The sequence below is a fragment of the Hyperoodon ampullatus genome (genome assembly GCF_949752795.1).
Source record: "Hyperoodon ampullatus genome assembly, chromosome: 15".
Lineage (NCBI taxonomy): Eukaryota > Metazoa > Chordata > Mammalia > Artiodactyla > Ziphiidae > Hyperoodon > Hyperoodon ampullatus.
Genome location: NC_136928.1, coordinates 18,388,654 through 18,407,812, shown reverse-complemented (window position 1 = coordinate 18,407,812; position 19,159 = coordinate 18,388,654). Strand labels below are relative to the sequence as shown.

At 45.0% G+C, this 19,159-nt stretch overlaps 1 protein-coding gene across 2 annotated transcripts in view; it reads left to right on the top strand.

The window, feature by feature from the left end:
• The window catches only part of AFF3 (ALF transcription elongation factor 3), a gene marked incomplete at its 5' end in the record, with an annotated part of 565,770 nt that overhangs the window by 87,450 nt on the left and 459,161 nt on the right, over positions 1-19,159 (top strand). The window contains 4 exons of one of the 2 annotated variants that reach the window (XM_079720376.1): positions 3,789-3,863; positions 6,196-6,316; positions 7,333-7,645; positions 7,775-8,160. In XM_079720376.1, coding sequence (XP_079576502.1) covers positions 3,789-3,863; positions 6,196-6,316; positions 7,333-7,645; positions 7,775-8,160 — 895 coding nt within the window. The remainder of the gene's footprint in view (positions 1-3,788; positions 3,864-6,195; positions 6,317-7,332; positions 7,646-7,774; positions 8,161-19,159) is intronic. The other variant, XM_079720377.1, reaches the window with a different exon arrangement.

The window sequence follows — 19,159 nt, the reverse complement described above, 5'->3', positions numbered from 1 at the left end:
ACTAGCTGTCTATTTTACACATGGTCGTGTATTTACGTCAAACCTAACCTCCCAATGCATCCCACCCTCCCCTTCCCCCGCTGTGTCCACACGTCCATTCTCTGTATCTACGTCTCTATTCCTGCCCCGTAAATAGGTTCATCTCATTGTCTTCTCCTTGAATTCACTCGTTTCCTAGATCCCGACCCTGGAGATACACCAGTATGTAGAATAATGGGTTTTTTTTGTTGTTGTTGTTGTTTTGGTTTGTTTTTTTAAGGATGAAACACTTTGATGATTCTAGTCAAGGGGTACAATGAACCACATATACCCTTGGCTGAAAGCCTTTGTCATGGGAGATGCAGTTTGTTTGAAGCGAGTGGTCACATTTGAACGGGCTGCACGTGGATCCGTGCAGGAAGGAGGAGGAGGGCAGAGTCCCTCTCTGGCCAGTGGGTCTGCTGGGTCAACTCTGGGGCTCAGTTGCAGAGGCCACTGTGCCAACTCCAGTGCCATCCCTCCAGGAGGGCAGCTTGGGCACAGATTGGAGTTGGCTGATGCCTGGGTCGGATCCGGTGAAAGTGATGACACTGTCAGCCCTAGCAGGCTTACTCTGAATCTGTCATTTCTTTATTCACTCACCCGTCCTCCATTCCTCTATTCTGTAGTACATGGATATCCTTTTCGTATGGGTGCTGTGGAAAGAGACCGATGTTTGTTTTTCGTTGTTTTGGGAGTATAAAAATAACAGCCCAGCCTTTGTTCCAGAATTCTTCTTTTACTTCTGTCTGAAGGAGAGAGGACTTGCCTTTGTTTCACTCACTCTGCTTAGCTTTACTGTGGCTCACATGCACAACTGGTGGACACTGGGCTTGTAGACACCAGGGTGTGGGAAGTGTGGCCACTCCTTGGCTCTTAGGTAGGTCCTGTCTCCTGGATAGACCTGAAGAAAATACTTTGGACATTGCTCTTCCTTCCACATGATGTATTCTTCATGACACTGTTTTGATGATCAAACTCTTATCCTAAGTTCCTCGATCTTTTTTTTTGGCGGTACGCGGACCTCTCACTGCTGTGGCCTCTCCCGTTGCGGAGCACGGGCTCCGGACGCGCAGGCTCAGCGGCCATGGCTCACGGGCCCAGCCGCTCCGCGGCATGTGGGACCTTCCCGGACCGGGGCACGAACCCGCGTCCTCTGCATCGGCAGGCGGACTCCCAACCACTGCGCCACCAGGGAAGCCCCATCCTCGATCTTTAAAAAAGTTAACCTAGGAGTATCTACCAGCTTTGTCTTTCTTCAAGGGACATTGTAAGGATAACAAAGAGACATATATGTGTAATGTTTTGAGCTCAGTGGAAGGGAGAAGCCTTGAGACTCAAAGGTATTACTGTTATTTAGTTCCATGCTGTTATCATGTGACTTTGGAAATGATGATAATAGCATATTTGGATATCTTTTCCTCCTTAACCAGCATAATTGGCTTTGGCCACTGCCCTACAGAATACTTCACGCGTCATCAATGTGAAAACGGCACCTGCAGGCAAGGAATGCACAGCGTCACCCAGGAAGAGGCCAGGCCTAGAGCCTGGAGTGACAGGACATTTTACAGGAGTGGCGCAGGAAGAGAAACATGCAGGCACACTGGGGAGTAACCCGAGAGGCAGGAGGAAAACAAGCTCGCAGCCCCGCAGTCCCGGGCGGGGGAGAGCTCATGGAGGTGGCGTTGGCCATGCGGGGGCCTGGGCAGTGAGGAGTGTCTGTGGAGGCTCTGCGAGGAGGGGACCTTGCTGTGAACGCAGATCACATGGGTTTCGGAGAACCAGGCATTGGAGAGAGAGCAGCTCTGCAGAAATCTGTCTCATAAAGAGCAACAGCCCGAGGAGGGCAGGGGGTCAGGGGAAGCTCCTCATATTCTTTTCTTTTTCTTTTCTTTTTTTTAGTTTTTATGACTTTTATTAAATCCTTACAAAACAGAATACAAAATTCTGGCGTTGACAGTTGGTGTAAAGGAAAACTTCTGAGCTGTATCAGTTCACCTGGTGCAGTGGAGTTAAAGTGCTTGGATGTTTTTCCCCCACTTTAAAAATATTTGAGGTTTTTTTGTCTTTTTTACACATCTTAACATTGAAGCACTGCTGTGCCCCCTTCCCCCAGCGCCAGACTCGTTCACAGTAACGGTTCTGGCCAGTCCTTTCGGGCCGCACTGTCGTTGTGACAGGGGGAAGAAGTGGCTGTCCCACCTTTGAGAGAGAGAAAAAAAAAAAAAAAGGCTGCTCACAGCTCAGCTTTCCCGAGTAAAATGGCCATGGCGCCTGCAGCGAGCGGGAGTCCATTTGTTTCTTCTTTACAAAAAGGCAGACTCCCTGGTTTCAAAATGTGGAATCACATTTTCTGGGAATGTTATACATCTGCAATAAATAATAAATAGTCTCATAGCAGTTGGCTGCCTCTAATGCAAAATAAGTAAATACATTTGGTGACATCCATTTGAAGAGTATGATTCTTGTAATTGTCGCAGAAAGAAGGAAGCACCTCACAGACGATAGAGATTTTGCCATCTGCTAGTAACAAAGGAACATAACTCATAACACGAGGCTCTTACTGAGTTTAATGGATGTATGAGCATGCCAGGAATTGGAATTCTCTACTACAACCATCCCCAGGGAAGCTGACCTGACTTGCAGCACGTCAGGGGAGAAGGTTCCTTTGCTTGTAGAGCAAATGGCCTGTGGCCCTCATATTGCTGAGATGGCAGAAGAGGGAAGAGGGCTGAGTTTTAGTGGTGACACATCAAGAGAGAGGCGTGCTCCAGGATTGTGACAACCTGCCCAGACCTCACTTGCGATCAGTGGCACGGCGGACTCACTGTCGAGAAGGTACTGTCTTTATGAGTCAGAAGAGGTAAAAGTTCAGACGCTTAGGGAGAGATGAGGGCTGGCAAGTCCAGGCTTTCTCTTCCAGTGACATTTGCTTTATGCAGATGACATTTTAGCTTCCTGGGCCTGACATGACAGGAGGCGGGTGTGGTTCTAGTTCAGGATGAGTGGGCGGGTTGAGACGCTGAATGCTCAGTGGAAGCGGCAGAGCTGAGAAACCCGAGGAAAGGCAGTCAAGAAGTCTTGCCTCTTGGGCAGGGTTTCCTTTGCCCTCCTCTGGAGAAGGGGGGACGGGTTGTCATCTTCGGTCATTCTGGTTTCAGCTGATGGTGTGGAGGAGAGCACAGTGTGGCACAGGCGTCGTGGCGGTCCCGTGAAAGGTGGCCAGTGCGCTTCTGTTAGTAGCTCATGTGGAGGTGGTCCTGCGGGTGTTCAGTCCTCCTCGTATCAGAGGCCATAGGCTGGGCGTGCCAGTGGGACCTCATTAGAGAACTTTACCCAGCGGTGGTTTGCGTCTGGGAGCGCTTTTGGTTATCTTCCAGCTTAAAGGGGTTGGAAAATGAGGCAGGTTTACTTAAGGAGTGTTTCCCCCTCACCTCCGTCTTCTCCATATTTGGAAGGGATCCTTGACCTTGGAAATGCAGTGAGTCGGATACCTGCCTCATTGATTTGGGCTTGTATCCTAATGCCTCTGTCTTAAACATCCAAGTCTCGTTGCAAAATCGGTAGGGTTTCGAATATATCTTCATTGCTATACTCTGCATTGTTCCTGACCTTTTCTTCACATGTCCTGTGCCCTTTGGACCCTGATGTCTTGTGCCCTTTCTCCCTGGCCTTTGGGAAAAAGCTGACAAATTCGTGCACACTAAGGTGCTGAGGGCTGATCAGGTGTAAAGTGTTTTCCCTTCTTGTGGTGTCTACATTTCTTACAGGGGTGAAGACATCTTAAACCAGAGGAGTGACTCTCTAGTTGTGGAATTTCAGTCGTCAGCCAGCAGATGCAGGAGGTATTATACTGGGTATGGGGGCTTCTCAGAAGCCTGGAAATCATCCTAAATGACCACCTGCTCCATGTTACATCAGGCCACTTCGTGCATCACACCAGTCTTGTGTGTTTGGTTGGCTTGACCTGGCTGAGGACAGCAAGCATGTCTGTGGGAGTCCCTGTGCATGGAGTTGCACACAGTAGGTGCTTCACAAACCGCTGTACCTATCGGAGAGGAGGAGAAGTATGATGCATGCAGTGCAAGCTTGTTTTTCTGATTGCAAATGCTGGTTTTGGTCCAGACATTAGCCAGTTCATAGAAAACCTGCAGTGCCTCTCTTGGCTGCAGCCCACTTCATGCCCATCCACAGCATGAGTTGTGTATCCTCAAAACAGTCTCCATTTGAAATCCATGGAATGTTCATGAAAGCTGGGGTTTCATATTGCAGAAGCATATTGCCCTGCAAGCAGGGCAGGACAGTCGTGCCCTTCCCTTTGAATCTGAACTCTGGTTCTGTGATTGAGTGTCATTCCCATCTCGTGCCTCCCTTATGCCAGTCACTGTCACCAGGGCCACCCCGGAGAGTTTCCCATGACTGTGGGGTTGGAGCCATGAGCCTCGCCGTTGAGAGGCTGGGGCTGCAGCCTCCCTTTGCATGAAGGTCACTGCTTGGACTTGCAAATCGAGTTACTTTGGGTAATGTACTAAGGCTGAATTAAAATGCTAATAGGCTACATGTTCTGGGTATTTTAACCTTCCCTGATCTGAAATTTAAATGAAATGCCTTAGGTGCTCTCACAGTCTTGCCAGAAGCATATTTAGCATCACCCCTTAGACAGTGAATTTAAACTATACCCTGACCACACGGGCAGAGCTAGGAAGATAAGCAGTATTTATTTTATCATTTTATTTTATCATCATACTTGTGTCATGTTGCTGTAGGGGACGCAAATATCATTTTATTTGCGTCCTGTACAGCAACATGACACAAGTATGCTCTTTTACTCGAGATAGCAATTTAGCTGAAACACAGCGAAACAAAACCCCAAACCTCACTATTTTTTAAGTTTCTTTGAACCTGCAGATTCTCTTCTTATCAACACCATTTAATAGCAGTACATTGGATTTGGGGCACCTGAAGCTATGCCAAAGCGCTGTTGTAGATTTCCTTCGCATTTAAACCTCGAAGACATTGGGCTGCAGAGAGATTGCATGGCCTTTTCGTCATCATATCACTGGCTATGGCAGGACCACAGTCAGGACGTGGCCGTCCTGGCTCCCAGCTCCAGCCTCTGTCCACTAGATCAAGCTTGAGCTCTAAGCAAAGCGATGGCAAGGTCGCTTAAACTAAATGCTTCTGCTTGAAATGCACACAGTGCTCATTTGGAGGTCATGGCAGTTCCTTACAAGGGGTAGTGTTAGTTCCGTTGTCTACACTGGGGCCAGATTTCTCTGTCTACTGAGCTGAAAAGACAAGTCTATTTCCTTCTGTCACTTAAGTCACTTCCTTATGATTAGTTGAATTAGCCTTTTTTTTTCCCTTACTAGGAGGAAGGAACACTGTTTTTTCCTTAAGTCCTTCTAGTTACCTGGTTTCTGGTCACTTTGTAATTATATCTTGGGAGAATGGATATTAATTTTCTTGCACAAAAAGGCTGAGTTCCTTGATGACATACCGTGTTTCAATTTCCGTCCTCTCTCCCGTTGCCTGCACCCCTTCCTCTTAGCCCATTTTTCATAGTGAGGAAGAGTGATCGTGTGAAATATATCAGAAGGAAGGATGGATTCAGTAGGAGTTTGACAACTTGACTGATTAGCAGAGATCAGAAGAAGGCTCATAACAGTGAAAACCACTGCAGCATGGAGTTTCAACAGCTCTTTTGGGACCTAATTAATGAAAGAATCACTACTGAAACACAGCCATGCAAAAAAAAAAAAAGAGAGAGAAAGAAAAGAGCAGGAGCATTTCCATGTAACACTCTGGGGCCATGTCATAAGAGGAAATACGCTCATAATTTCTATTTACACATCTCTGTAATTACCTTCTGCTTGAAGATTATTTTCCATCTTCTCCTGTCAAAGTTGCTTAGATATTTCCTCTTTCACACATCAGGCAGAGAGGTCTAGTACTGGTTGCAGCTTGTCCTAAGGATTTTTTTTCCTCCCGAAGAATGGCATTCTCAGACACCCGAGTCATACTGCTTGATTAGACTGGCTTTCATCTGATCCATGTTCCCGTTACCATTGCCATTTGCCCGTGAGTCAGACCTCTGCATTCAGGTGAATGTTGTATTGAGCATTGCGTTTAACTTGTCTGTGTGTGGTGGTTCTCTCTTCTTTCTCCCTGATGCAGTGTCTATGAACCAGACAGAAACGTGTTACGGAGGAAGGAACGAGAACGAAGAAATCAGGAAACTCAGCAGGATGACGGCGCGTTTAATTCAAGTTACTCCCTCTTCAGTGAACCCTACAAGGTAGATGGTTTTCACTTGTTCATCTCCACCCCTCCTCCCTCCTCCCTCTCACCCTGTCGGCAGTCTTGACTACAGGAATTGGCCAACCAAACTTCAGACAGCTCAGCCCCTAAGGATGGGGTCTTCCCTCACAAATTTTGGTGCCTCTTTCACATGTCTTAACTGGCTAGTCCCTCAATGAAATATAACTTTTGTTTAAGATGGAGATCTGCGTGCTATGACTTTTATCAATAATTGATTTCATCTCTGCATCAGTTTGCAAAGTCAATGCCATTTGTTGTGTTTTCTAAGCTATGAGGAAACAAACACTAAAAAGAGGTTGGGTTACGTATTTGTCACCCCCAGATCATGCTAGGAGCAGGGTACTTGACAGGGCTCATAAGAAAGGAAATGTTGGATTGTTTCTCATTTATATCAAAGGCCAGAAATATAACTTCGCTTGCAAAATGAAGTAGCTCCCCAGATTTCATTCCTGTTTTGGGCTGCTTGGGACTGGGGATGGTTCAGGCTGAGGGCTTCCTGCAGACTGAACCCCACACTTGTTGTAAGCTTCTCTCTGATTTCTTTTGCCTGTCCCTCTGGGTTTCTAACGAGAATAATTCTATATTTAGAAATTGGAAGCAAAATAATTTGAGCCAAATCTGAATTTTCAAGGAAAGCTTGCAGTGGGATGAAAAAAGAAAAAGGAAAAGAAAATCTAGTCCTGGAAAGACTTAATCCAGACCAGGTTGTGAAGTTGCTATCGTAAATTTCCTGATTTCCTTGGCTGTGGCACAGTACCAAGGAGAGATGCTTCATTCGTGCCCTCTGAGGCCATTAGCTGTGGTCCAGTCCTAGTGAGATACAGAGTGTTGACAGACGTCTTCAGAGACGCTGACCATTTTGATGGAATCTCTGAGCTCTCATTCTGAATGTGGCAACCCTGGCTCTTCTAGCAGTAAAGGCGCGTCTCCGTCATTTCCCGTGTTTCCATTGTCTGTAACAGGAGCATGGATGTTATGTTCTTCTTTTTCCAGACTAACAAGGGGGATGAGCTCTCCAACCGGCTCCAGAACACTTTAGGCAATTACGATGAAATGAAAGACTTTTTAACGGATAGATCGAATCAGAGTCATCTCGTCGGCGTTCCCAAACCTGGGGTTCCTCAGGCTCCCGTGAACAAGATTGACGAGCATTTTGTTGCAGATTCGAGAGCCCAGACCCAGCCTGCATCCATCTGCAGCACCACATCCTCCACCCCAGCAGTGGTCCCTGGGCAGCAGAGTAAGAGGGGCACCGTGGGCTGGCAGAAGGTCGGGCACCCACCGTCCGATGGCCAACAGAGAGCAAGTAAGCACAGACACAGGACGCTTGATTTGAACAGATCTGCTCACCCAGAGAACCATAATAAAAACCCTAACCCCTGTGTCTCGAGCCCCTCATCCTCATCTTCCTCTTCTTCTTCTTCTTCCAAATCAGCACAACAGGGCTCTCTCAGGACCTTGCTTGGAGATGGTGTTGGCAGACAGCAGCCGCGGACCAAACAGGTGTGCAACGTCGAGGTGGGTCTTCAGACCCAGGACAGGCCACCTGCTATGGGAGCCAAGCACAGCGGCAGTGGCCACTGTGTTCAGAACTTTCCTCCATCCCTGGCTTCAAAACCTAGCCTTGTCCAGCAGAAACCGACTGCCTATGTGCGACCGATGGATGGCCAAGATCAGGCTCCCGATGAGTCTCCGAAGCTGAAGTCGTCCACAGAGACCAGCGTGCACTGTGCGTCATACAGGGGAGCCTCCGCCACCAAGCCAGAGTCCGCCAGAGCCAAGGCCAAGCTTTCCAAGTTCAGCATCCCCAAACAAGGAGAGGTGAGTCTTTTCTCAACACCACTTACACGCATCCGAGTAGTTTCAAGGGACGAGCTGACTAGTTGTAAATTCCATTCCCATATATCTTTATTTCAGTATGTGACTGAGGTCATGTGGGGTTTGTAGCCATCAGTATGGAAGGACGTACACATCCATATTGATTTCTTAAAATCTCAAATTGATTATAATCAGAATATTTTTAAGTACCAACCAATGCTGTTGTGGTGTGTCTGTGTTAGTTCAGGAAGGAATGCCTCCGTCAGTATAGTTCAAGGGATTTTGTGTGTGTGTGTGTGTGTGCGCACAAGCCAATGTTGTCAGAGATTTTATACACTGGAGTAAAAGTATGTCAAGGCTTTTAGTATGTAAAGAGGTTAATTTTTGTGTAAAAGAGTTCAGAAATTCAACGTTCTTGTCAGTTTTGAAATGTTCCAGGACAAATGTTCCAGGTAGACCTCATCATGAGTTTTAAAGTCACTGTTAAATGATTCAGTATTGAATATGGTGATTATTCAAATGTTTCAGGTGTCCCATCCATATTAAAATATTTGAGATCCAGGTTGGTTGTTGCTAATCAAGTGAGAATTCTCCTTGTCCTATAAAAAATGATCTTAGGTTATATGAAGAGAGTGAAATATTTTAGTTCAGAATCTTCTCGTTTACATTTTGAGTTTATTCTGAAGTGTTTTTTTTTCACTGTATTACAAAATACATAGGATGGATGTATGGACTGTTAGACTTCAAAACAAGTAAATCACAATCACAGAGGTAGCAAAGAGGCTGCGGTCACTTGAACAGTACATCTGGATGGAAAATGAGGTTTGTTTGAGAAAAGCACATCTCGTACTCTATTCCAAATTGATGACAGTTGTCCAGAACATGTGAAGAAAAAATATGACTGCACATTTTTTTTGGTTTGTTTTGCTGTGATATGGTATACCAACTAAAATACAACGTGAGCTCCAGAACATTGTACGTAAGAACTGTTCACTTTTTTTTTTTGATATATTCTTTTCTAAAGATGGAATAACAGTGTGGCCAGAATATTCTTTGTATCTTAATTTGATCTAGTAACCAAACGAAACAAATGATTTGACATTTCTCATTGCCTGTCCGACAAGGCTGAGCTTTACCCATTTCTGAGCTCTCATCTCAGAAAGCGCCCGGCACCCATTGGGAGATCAATGTATTCCCCTTAGAGAAGACATATTTATTACTCTGAGATGTTTACACAGGTTCTCATGAGGAAATTAAGTGACATGTACACCAGTAACTTTTTTTTGTGTGTGTGTGTGTTACACGGGCCTCTCACTGTTGTGGCCTCTCCTGTTGTGGAGCACAGGCTCCGGATGCGCAGGTTCAGCAGCCATGGCTCACGGGACGGGCCCAGCCGCTCTGCGGCACGTGGGATCTTCCCAGACCGGGGCAAGAACCTGTGTCCCCTGCATCGGCAGGCGGACTCCCAACCACGGCGCCACCAGGGAGGCCCCCAGTAACTTCTTTTGATTATTCATTTATGATGGATCCCAAAAAGTGTTAATTAGGAATTAATGGAAGCAAAACGTAAGTTCTGCAAGCATTTATGTTTTTAAAAGTTTGTAGGAAACACACGTAATTACCCTCTTTCAGAACTGAATTTGTCAAGCTCTTTGATTTTTGTTTTCCTCATCAAATAGCCTGTACTAGCCAATAAAGCATGACTCATTTTTGAACAGAGGTGACTAACCACCAGGATTCCCTTTATAATTTTCATTCCCAGTGATTCCTTGTTAAAATGATCTTTATGTACCAAAGAAACTCCAAGTTTATTAGGTAACAGTTTATTTACTTTGGAACCTGATGAGTTGATAAAGCTCTGGTGGAAAGCCTGTGTTTTGACAACCAGGGCAGCCTTATGTGGATGACTCTACAGTTTCATTAGGCTTTTGGGTATGTCCTTGATCATGTGGACACTTCCAGGATGCCCTTTCAGGACCCCCGGTTGGGAATGAAACCCTGTACAGGTGTTGGGTAATCACAGAAAGAGGGAAATGCCTGAGATAGAGGGTCAGGCTGAGAGAAATTAGAGCTTTTATACAGGAAGTGTTTCATTTCCCTCCATGACCTTGAACTCTCCTAACATTCTATCAATACGAGGTATGTTTCAAAGAGGCCAATCATAACATTGATAGAAAAGAAGTAAGAAGTGTTGTTCCTGGAACAAAGTTATAGTCGGTGGGGTGGTGGTGGTGTTTTGGTTTTTTTTTTTTTTTTTTGGTGGGGGAGGGTATACAGTCATTTTAGCCAAAAGCTTTGCATATTATGGACACTCTGGTAATTTGAATCTTGTAAATCTTGTGTGTTCAAACAGTCCACAATTGTAATAACAATATGACTCTTTCTCAGTGGGCAATAGGGTGCTACCTGGAAGTTTGAAAGTTATGCTTCCTAGCCTTCAGACTCAAAGGGTTTGTTGGTTGGTTGGTTTCTTTACAGTACCCAAGGGATTAAGAAATAACCTTTTGCAGATGTATCATTCAGTACTTAAAGGATGTTTCTATAAAGCCACAATCATAATAGAAATGGAAGAATTTTATCAACTAATTGGATTTGAGGGAATATTTGCTTTTATTTTTTGGAGGGTTTAAAACAGTGTGGCAAACCGTTTAAAAAAATGTTAATGCCTATATATTTTTAAAACAGATGCAGCCTCTATGAAAATGTCCTTTCATTAGTACTGACATTGAGTTCCACTGAGAGGGAATGTGTGTTTTAGGAAAATTGACAGAGGAGATGACCTGAAGGGAACTTACATTACTTGACTACACTTTTTCAGGATGTTAGCTGGAGAGCAAGACTTAAGACAGTGTGAAGAATTTGGGGGCTAAAAGGAAGCATTGGGTAAAAGTGACATGAAGACAAGGGAAGTGAAAATATAGCTGTATGACACTGGATAGGGATGTTCCTCATAAGAAAATCAAATTAATGGCTAGGTGTAATGTGGTGTGAGGAATTAAAAAAAAATTTAAGATGTGATCTCTGCCTCCAAGAAATTTACGTGAATTGAATAAATTAGACTCCAGCACTTCACTTTTAATTTGCAATTTCTCTCACAGTTCAGACAAAATTTAAAATTGGGCTTCTAGGCCTAAGAAAATTCCCTCACCTTTCATAGTCCTTATAGTAGAGCAAGATTCTATGCTATTTTTTTAAATTGAGAATTTGATTTTGCACTTGGTAAATCCTTCATTCTTTTGGACACGTGCACTCTGTCAGCTGCTGTGGCAAATCATTTGTTATCATTCTTTCATCTTCAATAATAGGTAATTACTGTAGAGAAATTCAGTGCAATTTGATGTGGAAGTGAAGGCCCTCAAGGGAATTCCTTAACTGATACACCTGCCTCTTGGCTGGCTTTCCCCAGCTCAGTTTTGTGTTAATGAAAAACATAATTTTGTTTTTGTAGCTGAGTCTTTCATTCCTGACATCACCCCTCATTAAGTGAGCCTTCCCTGGCCCGCCACTTGGAAGGGTGACTCCTGTTAGGTAGGAGACAGGGGCCTTAAGGAATGGCTGAAGCAGGCATTCTACAACGTTCCAGGGCAGGGCACACTGAATCTTATTTCCAGTTGAAGTGAATTATTTTTTGTCTCACGCACACACAACTAATATTTTGTCCTTAACATGTAGCATATAATTCACTGTTAACCTAGAGGGGCAGATATAGGTTGGATATAGGACCCAACATTTATACTGTCTTGGGGGTCCTGTTTAGGAAATAAAGAATACGGAAATATTTTACACTTGCAATATTTTTTTTAATATGTGTAAATTTATTTATTTTTGGCTGCATTGGGTCTTCATTGCTGTGCGCAGGCTTTCTCTAGTTGTGGCGAGCAGGAGCTACTCTTCGTTGCATTGCACGGGCTTCTCACTGCGGTGGCTTCTCGTTGCAGAGCACGGGCTCTAGGCACATGGGCTTCGGTAGTTGTGGCACGTGGGCTCAGTAGTTGCGGCTCATAGGCTCTAGAACACAGCGTCAGTAGTTGTGGCTCGCGGGCTCTAGAGCACAGGCTCAGTAGTTGTGGCACATGGTCTTAGTTGCTCTGCGGCATGTGGGATCTTCCTGGACTAGGGCTCGAACCCATGTCCCCTGCATTGGCAGGCGGATTCTTAACCACTGCGCCACCAGGGAAGTCCCCAAACTTGAAATATTTACAAAAACATATATAAACACATTTTTAGGGCCCCTCTTGGGACCTTGGAGGAACCTTGGCTCCAGAGCCCCTGAAGCTTATGCATCCTTAGTTTCTGTCTTTGGCTCATGGACTAGTAAGACATTGTTATTTGAAATAGGATAAGAAATTATCTAAAATAATTTTAGATTGGAAAAGAGTGCTTTATATGAGTCTCGAATTTGTTAGAATTAAAAAATACGTATTTATATGCTAGGTGCAATAGGTGAGGCAGAAATGGGGTAATGCTATAAAAAAAGCCTAATAATGCAGTGCCATGGAGATAACATATGGGTGTCAGCCTATGAAATCAGTTCGTTTGGCACATTACAGCTTCAGCAGTGGCATTCTAAAAGATACACGTTTTAGTTCCTGCTTGCTATTAGTTTAATAAATGGCAGTGACTTAAAACTTCTCTTGCAGAGTGCTTGAAGAGCTGGGAAAAGTAGCATTTGCAAAGCCAGGGAAGGAAGGAAACCAGTGACTGCCACTCCTCCCTGTAGCTCAGTCAGTGAAGGGGAAAGAGGCACCTACATTTGAATATCAATTAATAGACGGTATGTTAGGAGCTTTCGTAGGGGTTGATAATTCATCCACAACACAGTGACCGTTTTTGGTTGATCAAATTTCTGTTTGTTAAAAGAAGTCATTATATTGTTTAAGATGTATTGATTAATCATAACATTTTCATGATGGGCATTTTAAAATCACCATTTATACCACAAATAAAGAGCAGAAAGATGAAGCACTGTGATTGCATAAAATAGCTTCCTAGAAAAGCAATTAACTGATTTTTTTTTTTTTAAGTTCATGGAAGATAAATGAGGGTAGGTTTCCTATGTCCTGTCACTCTCGGTTACCTTTGTATGAAAATGGATTTCTTCCAAATGAAAGTTGGCACCAGCCTGTCAGAGGAAAAAGGCATCTGCAAAGAAATGTGTACATTGCATATTCATGCCGGTCTAAATTTCTTAATTACGTTTGAGCTGTTGTTTTCAAATCCAAGGATGCTCTCTGATTGCTCCCTGATGGAATGAGGGTCCCTGTCTGTTCTGGTCTCATCGTCACCATCACCATGGCCTCCTTCACAGTGTAGCTTAGCAATGGCATCGATGGTTACTCTCTATGCGTCTTCCTCTCCACAAAATGGGCGTCCTCCATTCACTCAGCCAGGATGCGGAGAACTGGTACCGCTTGGACTTAGAAGTGGAGACTCACAATTTTGATCTCAGATATGGGATGAAAGCACTTGTTTTCCACCTTATACATGGGTCATGCTGTAGGCCAGAGTGAAGGCTGGCAAGTGGAAATGTTTCCGTAGTTTTTGGTACCCTTCCTAAAAGGTAAAGCACTCAATCACTTAAAAGTAACTTCGGTTGCTATGATCTGTTATTGAAAATGATGAAGAAAGCATATTAAAATTTGTCCTGTGGTGAGAAGGTGCGTGTGTCTTTTTCCGCCCCTATTTCCCCACTGGCTCCTTTAGATTCACATTGTAAAGCTGAGTCTTCCAGCCTTCAGGTGGGAAACTGCTCCCAGCAGTGGAGACATTGTGGGCAGGACCCGGATGGAGGTGGTTGGCAAGCCCCACTTTATTTTCCCCATGTATTTTCTCAGTTCTCATGAAAGCTTCCTGTCCCAGAAAGCATCTAGATGGATGACAGGGCCGTTTTCCCTTAAAGTGCAACCTTGTGGGTGTTATATTCCAGACCTGGGGCTAATTGAGCGCTTGAGGCTTGTGAGTTTGAAGCCACTTGAAAAGATGATGTGTGGTCCAGCATCTCCCCCGCCCTAGAGAAAGGGTCATTGCACAGTCCAGTGAGGAAAGCCTCTTCTTTTGAGTTTCATCCTTTCTTGGTCAGAAGGCACATGCAGGCTGGCGCGGAGCTCCGTGGAATGGCCGGGGCTCTGGACGCCTGCAAAGACTGGGTTCCCATCCTGGTTCTGTCATTTGTTAGCTGTGTGGCCGGGAGCCAGGGGTTGAACTTCGCCTCCGTTTCCTTCCTTGTGAAGTGGAGAGAATGATAATATCTGCTTGACAGAGTTACCGGAGGGAGGAGTAGATTAGATAAAGTATGTAATGTGCTTAGCACAGTGATATCATGGTAAGCATTCAAAAAATACTGGCTGCATTCTTACTTGAAATGCCCCTGAAACAACAAAAGCAAACAGGATATACAAATGAGGGTATTATTAGCAGTGGTTTTGCGTGTGTGTGTGTGTGTGTGTGTGTGTGTGTGAGAGTTGGAGAGACAGAGGCCCCATGACGAGAGGTGGGAGGAAAAGAAAAATAAAATTCTGCAAGTTCTTTTGTGTTTATTTTGTTAAAAGTAACTGCAGTCCTGAAGACTGAGATTATCCTGGATTAATACAGCAAAGCCTGAGTGACATGACTCCGCCTCATTTAACAGTTAGCCCCCTCCTGAGATTTTATTGCCGAGTCTGGGATGGAATTTCTCATTCTGTGTATTCGGCTTTTCTGAGCTATTATTATCTGCCGTGGACCACGTCATACTTGAGCTTTATTTCCAGTTAAATGAAATAGAAAATCAACAAGACTGGGGCTGAGAAGAAAACATTAACATTTTCAGGTAGCAAGTATTTAGAATGACTCATTGAAATAGATCTCTTTGGAGGCACAGAGTATTAAATAGCATGTTTAATTGGGCTGGGCGGCAGCGTCGCTTACCCACGTGAGGAAGCTGCGTTAGTGATAGCTCTGTAGTAAATGGGGTGTCCTGCTCTTTACACGCTCCATCCGGGGCTGCACCAGGGGACCAGCGGCCTGCTGGCCACCCCTGGACGTGGCAGTTTTCTATTTTGACCCAAGGTCAGCCTTCAGGACCAGCAGACACTTTCACAAATTGGTTGGCTTAGTACAGCAGAAATGAATTGTCTCACAGTTCTGGAGACTAGAAGCCCAAAATCAAGGTGTCAGCAGACTTGGTTTCCTTTGAGGGTCATGAGGAAGGATCTAGTCCAGGCTTCTTTCCTTGGCTTGTAGATGGTAATCTTCTCCTTGTGTTTCTAGGGTGTGAAACCTCTACCTGTGTCTGTCCCATTTTCCCCTTTTGGTAAGGTCATCAGTTATATTGGATTAGAGCCCACACTAAGGGCCTCCTTTTAACTCAGTTACCTTTTGTAAAGACCCTATTTCCATTTAGAATTTAAAATTGGGGGGATCACAATTCAGTGCAACCGGTGCCCATTGATGGCATTTTTATGACTATTTGATAAGTTAATAATGTGCAGTGCTTAGAACAGTGGCGGGCACATAGTAAACACTCAAAACATCGACACTAATGGTAACAACTATAATTATTATTATACTTATTTATAGTAGCTCTGGCTGCCTCACATTTCCCTTCTGATATGCTCAGCCCTAGATGGTCTGAGAGCTCAGAATCTGGGAATTGAGGTGAGGTGGATGAAGCTCACTAGAATTGGAGTGCCTTGTGAGGGCAAGGATTTCTGTTTTGTTTTGACTACTTTGCTTACGGAAGCATCCCTGACTGTGCCTGGCGCATAGTTTGTGCTTAGTTAGGTATTTGTTGAATCAGTCGATTAATTTAAGGACATGGGTGAAGGAAGTCACTCCCTTCCAACCACTGACCTCCTCTCACTGGGGCCTCAGTAATTTCTGCCCAACCTTTTATGGGAAGAGAGGAGGCCGACACTTCCAACAAGTAATTTATAGCCGCTGTTCGGAAGGGAAATGGGAACCATACTTACTGATGTATGTAAACACAGCCCAAGTGAAATAAACCACAGAGCTATATGCTGGCCTCGGAAACAAAAGCTGAAGCAGGCTGGGCCTCTTTCTCCCTGTTCTGCTTTGTTTGGTTTCCGTGAGCAGAAGCCCTGGCTGGGGGGCAACACGTGTGGTGGGCCGTGTATGCGATGCTTCTGGTTTCCGGCCACATGATGGGAGCTGTGGTGCAAAGACGTGGGAATGAGCAGGGCGATGCGGGCTGTAGGGAAGAGCCTGCATCTTCAAACTTTCTGCCACATGAATTAAGTTTTCATGGACTTGAAAGAGCCTAGAATACGTGGGCTTCTTGGAGGCCCCCTTGATTCCAGTGGGCGCCGATTCCCAGAAGGTCCCTTGGCCCTTTTCCTCTACGTGTCATTCTGTGCTCCGCTGATCCTGTTTCTGTCACGATCGCTATTCCAGTTACTCGTGGTAAGGCACTGGTTCATAATTTACACAAACATAATACACATGGTTATCCAGAGCTCTGTGTATTTGTCGTCTTCCAGACACATCCTCCGGAAATATTGCCGGTGACGTAACGTTCAGGTCCACATAGCCCTTGGTCAGTGCAGTAAATGGTTGACCTGTTTAAATGTGTGACAGAAGGATAAGCAGTGGAAAAAGGAAAGTGTACACCCAGCCCCTCCGCTCCCCTTCCCTTTGCTTCTCGGATGTCTTGAAAATCTCACAGAGAGAGCGCTGGTGACGGAAGGTCTCCCCCAAATCCCTGTGGCATGTCTGATTCCTCTCTGTGTCAGCCCTATACAGGCTCGTGCTGTCTGGGTCCAAACTCCACAGCCAAGAGGCAGCTCACAGCCTCCTGGGGGGCCTTCCCATGTTTGGATGCTCTCACCTTTCCTGTGTTGACCTGCAAATCCACCTCTCTGTAACGTATGCTTCTTTGTTTGTTTGTTTTGCCGCTCCATGCTGGTTGCACGGTGGCCTGTGGGATCTTAGTTCTCCGACCCAGGGATTGAACCCGCGCCCTCGGCAGCGAAAACACAGAGTCCTAACCACTGGACCACCAGGGAATTCCCTCATGCTTCTTAGCTTTAGTTTTGCCCACTGGGATTTCAAATCGCTGTCTATTTCTGTTGTGTTTTACTATTAACTCCTGTAGGTTAAGTCCTCACTTTGCCCCTCTGGACAATACGCCACGCGGGGTCATGCCACCCTTTCCCAATAGACATTCAAGTCCATTTAAGCGTGAGTTTTCAGAGTAGCCTTCCTTGCTTCATCATAGCCCATCTAAATCACTTCTTTATAACCTTTTATAAGTGGTGATAAGTATTAAAGGAAAAGGAAAAAGCAGAGCAGAGTGAAGGGGGCCGGGGATGCACATGCTCAGAGGATAGGGATTGGGTTGCAGGGTTAGAAAGGGTGGTTAGCGTAATCCGCACTGAGCAAATGAGATTTGAGCAAGAGGAAGGTGAGGGAGTTCGCCAGGAGGACAGATGGAGAAAGTGTCAGGTAGAGTAGGGTGGACGTTTTGAGCCGAGGCCCAGGTGGGGACAAGCCCCTCACCCTGGAATAGCAGCAAGGCGTGCGCTGAAGTGGAGTCTGTGGCGAGGATGGGGACGGGAGGAGAAGCCCCACCATCTGAGCCTTTTTGGGCCAATAAGGACTTGGGCTTTACCGTGAGTGAGAATGGGGAGCCATTGGTGGGTTTTGAGCAGAAGTGTTGTGATCTGACTTAGGTGTTACAAGGATCAGTCTGGCGGTCATATTAAGAGTAGATTGTAACCGGGCAGGGGTAGGAGCGGGAGCTCAGTCGGCAGATTGCTGCCCTCATCTAGGGGAGAGCTGATAGTGGTTAGGACCAGGGTGGTAGCAAAGATAATGAGAAGATTGGATTCTGGATCTACATTGAAGGAGAGCCGGTGAGGTTTTTTGACGGCTCGGATGACAGATGGAGAGGAACTGAGGTCAGATTTTGCCCTGAGCAACTGAAAGGAAGTTGCTGTCACCTGAGGTGGGAACAGCTATATGGGAAGCAGGGTTTTGGGGGGAAGAGCAGGAGTTTATTGGGCTTATTGAGTTTGGGGCATCTCTTAGTCATCCAGTGGAGGTGGTAAGTGGGCACACAAATTCTGGAGTTTGGTAGGGAAGGAAATCTATATCTGGGTCAGAGATGGAGATTTGGGAGTTTCCCACATACACGTGGTATCTAATGCCTTGAGGCTGGATGCAGTCTCCCAGGGCGTGAGTGTGGCTCAAGAAGAGGGCTGAGCCCTGGTGCAGTCCTACGTCAAGGGGTTGATGGGTAGAGGGAACCCGCAAAGGAGACGGAGAAAAAGGGAGCAGTAGGTAGGAAGAAAACAGAGTGCGGTGTCCAGAAGCCACAAGGGAAGAGGGTGTCAAGACAGGAAGGGAATGATCACCAGTGTAAATTTTGCTGATGTTGCATTTAGTAACATGGAGGAAATGTTTTGGGGCCAAAGCCTGTTTGGGTTGAAGAGAGAATCAAGCAGAGGAATTGACATATTACATATAGACAACTGTTTCCAGAAGTTTTGCTGCGAAGGTCAGCAGAGATTTTGAAAGTAGCATGTCTTCACTGTAAAAATTTGGAGGAAATTGAAAGCATAAAGGAGAAAAAAAAAATCACTTGTAATCCTACAATCTGGAAATGATCATAATTAACATTTTGGTGTAGATTCTTCTGGTCTTTTCCCGTACTTCCAGCTTCTTTATGGAGTTGGAATGAATCTATTATATATGGTCATTACCCCATTCATTTTTGTAACATACCATAACCACTTTATCATGTCATTGAACAGTCTTTGGAAACATTCAGTGCTGGTTTTTACATCTTATTTAGTTGAGAGATTTCAGTGTTTTTATCCTATGGTGGTACCATAATTTACTTACCTAATCCTTTTGTTGGGCATTTAAGCTGTTTTCAGTTGTTTTTTTTTTCCACTATTGTAAATTTTTCTGCAGTGAATGGCCTTATAAATAAATTTTGTGTTGATATAATATTTCCCAAGAAAAAATTCTTAGACATCTAATTTATAGTTCTAAATGAACA